The following is a 7,954-nucleotide window of genomic DNA, read 5'->3' on the forward strand; positions in this document are numbered from 1 at the left end:
CTATTTTCTAGAAGAGTGTTACTTAAGTATGTAAGCATTATGTAGATATGAAATGATATATACAGGTGAAGTTTTATTCACAAACATTAATAGTTATAATGATTTATACCAAACTTCTTAAACATATCTGCTAGAGCACGATATAGAGTAGCAGCTGCGGGAGGCCTAGGCAACGAACCAAGGAGAATTTCGTGTGTAGTTATAAATTGTTTCCCGTAGAATTGGGAATTTTCATTGCTACGTGTTGTAACCAAGCTCCCTTCCAACGAACATCCGGCAAATGCTCCTGCAATATAATAAACATCATTGAATAAACATCTCAATGAAAATGTAAATGAATAATAGCTAGCCAGCTTTTTAACAGGTCACAGATGGAACTACAGATACAATTTGCAACTAGTTGAACTCTTAATGCGTCGTCGATTCAAGTTATGTTTCATCTCTAATAGGTAGGTAACTTAAAAAAAAAAATAGCTTAAAGGAAAACAGGAACTAACTAAATCAACTAAAGTGTATTTTTAATCTATAGTTTAATTTTCTTTAAATAAATGTATCTGACGTGTTAATCCTTTCTATGTAACGTACACAAAAAGATGATATAATTCTATTTATGTACATTTTTATTCGTCATCTTATGATTTATATACCTACTCGGAAATATTAACCTTCTTTTGATAGTAACAAAAGTGATAACTGTTATATTGTTAGCAGGGATGAATTAAAAATATGATTAACCAAATCTGGAACGTACCTGATATAACCAACACAGTTGGTTAATTTACAAGAGTAGACTTTGAGGTTTAGTCAGACAAAGTGTTCAGTTTGGTTATGGATACATATTATAAAACTTATTTGAAAGCAACTGAACCACTCTCATCTTAAAATTCAGAGAAAAAATTACATTTGGGAATGGTCTGTGATTTTTACCATGTACCAAATTTACGCGGATACCTTAAACTAAATATTGATGATGCGGATGGTACTCTTCGATTTCACTTGTTACACGGGGAGTCCCTCTCACTAACTAACTAGATATAATTATTATCGTGAAATTCAGACATGTGCAGATCACATCAAAGTAAATTCATCAATTTTACAGAATACAAATTTTATTGTCAAACTAAAGGTAAATTCTGGTTCTTGACAATGCTGTGTTATACTTCAAGGCATACCGGAGGCGTAAGGTTCGTGAGCCCACCCATTTTGGCTGCACATATGCACATGCTTGTTACCAGAGGCGTAACGTACACATCTCTGATTTTTCAAATAACTATTGATCATTATGTGATTTTAGGATTTCAAATTTTATAAAAAAAAAAAAAATGAGGTTAGAAGGATAAAAGTGAAAGGGGAAGGATATGTAAATTCTGCATGCGTCTGAATTTAACAATCATTAGTGGGAGGGACTTCCCTCGTAAGAATTTAAACCACAAGGACCATCTGCATCAAAAAATAGTTTAGGGGGCATCCGTGTAATCTGGAACAAACCAAAGGGACCATTTATATTGTTTTCCAAGTTACATTTTGGATATTTTATAATCATTAAAATACCAACAGCAAGAAGCATCACAATTTTATAATATAAGCTAAGCACTGCTCTAATGGACTATAAACTGAGAGCTTAAAAAGCACCGCTATTTTAACTTTAAAATTACTGCAATTGCGGCTTTATTACATTCAGTTGTATCGGCCAAAAAATACTTATTTTGTCCTGAAAAATCATTGTTTGAGTTGAGAGTGATTTTGTTAACCAATAACTGAACCACCCACGTACCAAAAACAGACCTAACCGACATTAACGAATATTAGAAAGGAACATACATAGCATATTAGACGTGTTCCGGTGATAACCTAGGGTCAGCTGAAGGTTAGCCAAGATTGAAAAAGACGCGAGACGAAGACGAGACGGTCAGAACCTTAAAAGGTCGAGTCGATAGAGACGGACGCTGACCAACGTTGACTTTTAAATAAAAATGGATTAAATATAAATATTTCAAACATAAAATATTTTTTAAAATATAAATTTTAATAATGGTGAAGGTGATAGAACTAACCTTTTGTACAGCTGTACGTATAACATGCAGCATAACCACCACTTCCAGCTCGTACATTAGCTTCAGCCGTTCGTCCAACAACACCAACAGCTGCACTTAAACCTGCTCCAAATGAGAGATGAACATCACTACAGAACGTTTTCACAGCTTCTTCGGATCTCAAAACAATTATAAGATCTGCAAATTCACCACCAGCCTAAAACATAAAAATAAATCATCATGTATTCGGTTATTAAATCAAAACCTATTTCTATAAAATAAAATGGGGATGTAATAAGTGTAATTTTGTTACCTGAGCACCCCATCCGGCACCTAAACAAGATATAGCAGATGGAGGAGACCATGACCCATCTTCCCTGCGAGCAATCACCAATCCAGATCCAATATTGTAAGAAGTCACCATCATACCAACCTTCACTATCGTAACTATCGCAAGCCCCTTCGCGTTTCTTAAGATAGCATCGGGAATCGACTTCTCTGGTTTTATAAACCCCACCTGAAACAAGTGTTTTTAAGTATGGAAAGGTCAGGTTCAAGTACTTTTGGTCCAATTTGTCATAGCCTTGAATACTTATCAACACCGTAAATACAATTTTGAATAAATATTCCTATTAGCTTTGAATATAATGATTTCTCTAAGCATTAAAAATACGTAACTAATAACCGGTTTGACAAGTGGTGTTCAATTGGTGAGGTAATAATGTTGAAAATCCTTCCCACAGTTAGTGGATGGATCAGTTCAAACAACTTTAGGATCTAAACTAGAAATCACGATCTGCTTGATCCCTTCCCCTTTTGGCTAGCATTTTTATTTTATTTATATTTATACTACAACTAAAATAGGCCCCGATTTACAAGGATTTATCATCAATTAACATCTCAAAAGGAACTAAAATAGGCCCCGATTTACAAGGATTTATCATCAATTAACATCTCAAAAGTGAAAGTACTTTATTTATTAACATCCAAAACATTAATTACCTTGCCACAGTATCCTTGAATTGTGTTTGTTGCTTTGTATATCTCAGACTCCATCGACAGCCCCCAAGGGAAATTAAGCCACGATCTTAAAGTACTTAAATCCGTAATATCATGAGTTGGCGATTGTGAAGCACGACTAACTTGATCCATCAAGAAAGGTTGAGCCGACTCAAGACGCACATAACACACGTCACACACTCGTTGGGTGTCCGCAGCATGAAACTTTGGTGGCAACAAGCTTCGCCCATTACTACATTCACTGCAAAATATTCCTCCACAAAAACGACAATGATGCCTTGTACACAAAATCGGATGAAACTTCGTGTTACATAGCATTTTTTTTTTTTTTTTTTTTTTTTTTTTTGAAAAGCAATATAATTTTATTGATAAGGAAATGATACAACGAGGATTACAACATGAGTAACACTAATATGAGCGAAACTCGAGGACCTATACTAGATATAAAGTAAGAGACTAACAAGATGTAGAATACCCTGATTTCGGAGCAGTATTACCAAACTTAACATCAATCACCATTACCCTCATCATCTACTAGTACATAAAAAGGATTGTTTGTTTCAATTCTATCTTTGGAATATGTCTTATTATTACCTTCACCATCAATGTCCTTCCCTTTATCTCTTTTCCTTAAAACATTCTGATTTCGATTTTTCTGGGACTCCACATTCCAATTTGTTTCCTCCACAACAATATTATCTTTAATACCATGATTATTCTTAACTCCATTTTGCTTGATACCTTTTGCTTCTGTTGACTGCCATTGACTTTTATTATTATCAAAATTCAACTTATGAAATACCCTTCCTTTCTTACTAACATCTTTAGAGCCGTCCTCGACACACTGGTTAATTAAATCAACTGTTTCACCATCATTGTTGTTTTTCAAAGCGTCTTTTAACACTTGTGCTGAAACTTCATCTTCTGTTTTAGGCCTAATTTTACAAGTATTGAAAGAGTGCCCAAACACTTTGCAATGAGTGCATAAAGGCGGTTTCCATTGATAAGTCACCTCAAGTTTACCCACTTTGGCTGGAAAAGAACCAATCGCAGGATAGGAAAATTCGACAACGCTAGGAAGGTCATCAGCTGCATTGACTTCAGTCAAAACTCTAGCAAAACCTAGTCTTCCACTTTTACTTAAACATCTCTCTGAAGTAACTTTGTCCATCAACATAGGCCTACCAATACCACTAACAAGTTTACCTATACTTCTACCACTCCATAGTTCAATGGGTATATTGTGAATGCAAATCCAAATTGGAACTTTTTCAGGTTCAATTTTTTCAAGCCAAACCCCAGGTTCCCACTGATTCACGAAAAAAGGAACATTATTAACTAACCATGGACCACTCTCAAGAACCTCCTTCATACCCTTTTCATTATTAAATTTGCATAAATAAAATCCTGCAGCTGTTTTGACGATTTCTTTAAGGTCATACCTTCGCCACATTCTCCTTAGATGGGCGTTAACAACCCTATATTCCATTGAAGTTCCAATAAAATACCCATATAATTGAAGAGAAAAAGCACTACCGCCCTTCTTAACCTCCTCAGCGGAGAAAACTACTCTCTTTTGACCATTAGACATTAAAAGTGGAGGAATGAACTCCATTTTTAATTCTTCTTCATCTTTGTTTTGTTTTAAGAAGTCAGCAAAAGTGATGTTTGGATTTACCCATGCTCTTGGGGTTTTAGTATTTGTATTGTCTTGCCCATCACTAGTCTCAACCCCTTCCATTTTTGTAGAATTAATCCCAGATACAACATTATCTTTATCACCGCTATTATTATCCCGCGTATTCATTAAATTTACATTGTCACCCAATGTAAATTGGGAGAAATCATCCGGAACAACAATTGACTCTCTAATACCATCATTCTTAAATAATTTAGCAGCATTCTCAGCAGCAGCAAGTAGGTTTACATCAACCGCATTATAATTACCATCTTTAGAACTTTTAAAGAATACCACAGGACTAGCCGGTTTAGCAACAGCAATAGTTTCACCAATAGATTTAGCAATAATATCATCGTTACTAGCAACAATATCATCAATAGAATGATCAGTTACAACAGAATTCTTACCATACCCACCTTTCTTCCTGTTACCCTTGCGTTTTTTAATTACTTCTGGGAGAATTTTTTCATTAGCAGGAATAGAAGAATCACCAACATAAGGAACAAATTGAGCACTCTTCTTTTCCTTTGACGGACCTTCACCAACTTCAATCAGCTGGTTCACTATACCCTTCCTCTTTCTAGAACTATAGGTTTTCAGAATCTTCCTTTCTGAATCACGATTATCCTTCCCAGGTTGATCAATTGGCACATCTCCGTCGTTCTTATTTGGCTGATCAACTTCATCTACCATCAGATTGGAACGTACGACATCATCCATAATCGGAGATGAACGATCCCCATCAGAATCAGATGAAAACGTTTCTCCACTTTTAGAAGTCGCATCCGATGTTCCACGACTAACCGATGGGTTTCGCAAAACCCAAGTAGCACTCTCCATTAAATCTTGGTGCTTTTTCTTCTTCTTGGACACCATGATACTCAACAGAAAGCAATAACAGAAATAGCAGGTTTCTTAAAACTATAACACAAATTTGAAAGCAACAAATCAGACCTATATTCACCTGGGTTTTGGTCGGAAATCCAAGATAGTCTTACTGGAAGAAAACGGCAGCGAACGGCGGTGGATAGGAGGTTCACGCGCCGGCGCGTGTAATTCCGGCAGCCGGAGGAGGCGGCGCGTGGGATGGCGGTGCTGGACGGATCTGAATGAAAATTTCAGGGTTTGCAATTCGAGTTTGTATGAATCGATTGGTGGGGGTGGTGAGATGTAAAAATCAAAAGAAAAAAACTAAAAATTCGAGGGTGGAAGGCAGTGAACAGTGCCAGATCGCCTTTTAGGAGAGAGAACGAATATACATAGAGCGATTCGTGTTACATAGCATACAAGTAGCAGCAGAGCTATCGGGTAACCATTTAGGAGGCTCGATTTCTAGAATTTCATGTATATTTCCAAAATTGGCGTCCGCAAGCGTTTGAGCCATTTCTTTCCAAGCTTGATCGATTACTTGTCTAGATACGTTATCACCAGATGATTTCAGCGAACTGAGTTTGCCACGAGCTGCTAGTAGCATTTCGAGTACCACATCCCACATCGTTAGTTCCTTATCTTTTTCGAGATACTTGAACCATCCCATTTCATGTTCAACATCATCAGGAAACATACCAGAAGCTGATGAGGACGAGAAACCTCGGCTCCAATCTTTATGTTCGCTTTCTGACATTGGAGGAACCGAAATCGGTATCCAGAGTCCGGTTTCTTCAGCAAGCGGTGGATCATAAAAGAAGTATTTTCCTCGCAATATCTTCTTACTACATTCTTTTGTTTGGTCATCTAATGAACCACTAGTTTCCGGCTGCGAAAATGGAAAAAAAAAAAAAAAAAAAAAAAAAAAAAAAAACATTTCTCTATAAAAATTGTAACCAAAGATGATGAAAAATGATCATGTTACTAAAGTCTGGATTATAGGATTATGCAGAAGAGAGAAAATGATCATAAGATTTTAGACTATAAACTAAACTAACCCCTAGTAACCTTTATATATCAACTAACCGCAACTAGTTACTAATCATGTCCTACAGGCAAGGTTGGAGAACTCGATCTTGGGGATCTCGTTTGAACATTTTTTGGGAGATTTCGGCATCTCGGAAAAATCTCGGGGAGATCTCGGACCGACTTATATTGACTTTTTAGTGTTTCTGGTATAAATTTATATACATAAGTAAATATATGTATATTTATATACATTATTACGAGATTTTACAAAAAAAGTCCGAGAAATGAGTGAGAAAATCTGAGAAATTAGGAGATCTTACGAGAAGATCCGAGAAACGAGCAAGAAAATCCGGTGATGTTCCATTAAATCAGTTTTAGTTGTTCACACCTTGACTGCCTTTTTTCATACAATTCAACAACAGAATTCAAACATCTTTACAGGCCAATAATCTCTGTGATGTTCCATTGTTGCGATCCAGTTCCATATCCACTCAATACCTTCAATTAATAATTATCCAGACGTACTCTCTCAACAATTAGAAGAAGATAACGAAAATTTAACTCTTTCATCACCAAAACTAGGGTTTACAGAATCGCACAGGCAGGACAATATGATCACAAAAATTTCATACTAAAATACTCACCCCTAACAACCTATCCTATTTATATTGATGATTGTGCCACTATAACTATTATTGATCATGATCATTCCGTTATCACCCTACACAACTATAATTTCATATATCCTTTTGTTGTTTTTTTTATTTCTTTTCCTAATCGGTACACAATTCATTCATATAATACAACATTTATTAGTTTAATTTCATACAATAACACTCTCAATTTGTATTTTCTATACTAAAATAAATGAAAAACCCAAAGCAACTGAGATAACTGCATAACAAAACAAAAACAAACAAAAAAAGCACGAAGCAAAAGAATAAAAAATAAATAAAGTTGGAATATATATATATATATAAATTACCAGATGATGAGAGGTAATAGTAGTAGTTGTTTGATGGTTGATTGATGAAACCCTGGAATTATCCATCGCTTGTGAATCCTTCAATTCCATATTTGAAAATCAACCTAACAACAAACAATTTACATAATAGATAGATTGTTATTTTTAATTAATAAACAAAATTGCTGAAATGGTCCTGTGATTTGTATCAAAATACCGATTTAGTCCCTATAGTTAATTTTTGATGGATTTCATCCTCGTAATTTGCAAATGTTGCTGATTTCGTCCTTTTGTCTGACGGACGTTAAAATAGTCCGTTAATTTTGATCATATGCCAAGCACATGAGAGTATTTTTGTCA

At 35.4% G+C, this 7,954-nt stretch overlaps 2 protein-coding genes across 2 annotated transcripts; both read right to left on the reverse strand.

The window, feature by feature from the left end:
* Positions 1 to 19: 19 nt before the first annotated feature.
* On the reverse strand, positions 20 to 3,371 carry LOC139875513 (SH3 domain-containing protein PJ696.02-like). Its single transcript, XM_071862849.1, has 4 exons — positions 3,036 to 3,371; positions 2,347 to 2,550; positions 2,055 to 2,250; positions 20 to 286 (listed from the first exon to the last, which is right to left on the reverse strand). The coding sequence occupies exons 1-4, from the start codon at positions 3,369 to 3,371 to the stop codon at positions 87 to 89; spliced, it is 936 nt and encodes a 311-aa protein (XP_071718950.1). The 3' UTR covers positions 20 to 86.
* A 2,244-nt stretch (positions 3,372 to 5,615) lies between these two features.
* On the reverse strand, positions 5,616 to 7,707 carry LOC139875514 (uncharacterized). The gene is made up of 3 exons (XM_071862850.1): positions 7,616 to 7,707; positions 5,994 to 6,490; positions 5,616 to 5,655 (listed from the first exon to the last, which is right to left on the reverse strand). The coding sequence occupies exons 1-3, from the start codon at positions 7,703 to 7,705 to the stop codon at positions 5,616 to 5,618; spliced, it is 627 nt and encodes a 208-aa protein (XP_071718951.1). The 5' UTR covers positions 7,706 to 7,707.
* Between the last annotated feature and the right edge of the window lie 247 nt (positions 7,708 to 7,954).

This window comes from Rutidosis leptorrhynchoides, chromosome 11, assembly GCF_046630445.1.
Source record: "Rutidosis leptorrhynchoides isolate AG116_Rl617_1_P2 chromosome 11, CSIRO_AGI_Rlap_v1, whole genome shotgun sequence".
Lineage (NCBI taxonomy): Eukaryota > Viridiplantae > Streptophyta > Magnoliopsida > Asterales > Asteraceae > Rutidosis > Rutidosis leptorrhynchoides.

Excerpts from the sequence above, each read along its gene's own strand:
- LOC139875513 (XM_071862849.1), bottom strand. The coding sequence starts at position 3,371 with ATGCTATGTAACACGAAGTTTCATCCGATTTTGTGTACAAGGCATCAT. Across the intron at positions 2,551-3,035 it reads TTCAAGGATACTGTGGCAAG|GTGGGGTTTATAAAACCAGA; the intron begins GTAATTAATGTT and ends CACTTGTTTCAG. Across the intron at positions 2,251-2,346 it reads GTGCCGGATGGGGTGCTCAG|GCTGGTGGTGAATTTGCAGA; the intron begins GTAACAAAATTA and ends TTTATGTTTTAG.
- LOC139875514 (XM_071862850.1), bottom strand. The coding sequence starts at position 7,705 with ATGGAATTGAAGGATTCACAAGCGATGGATAATTCCAGGGTTTCATCA. Across the intron at positions 6,491-7,615 it reads CTATTACCTCTCATCATCTG|CCGGAAACTAGTGGTTCATT; the intron begins GTAATTTATATA and ends CCATTTTCGCAG. Across the intron at positions 5,656-5,993 it reads TGTAACACGAATCGCTCTAT|TTTTAAGAAACCTGCTATTT; the intron begins GTATATTCGTTC and ends TTTGTGTTATAG.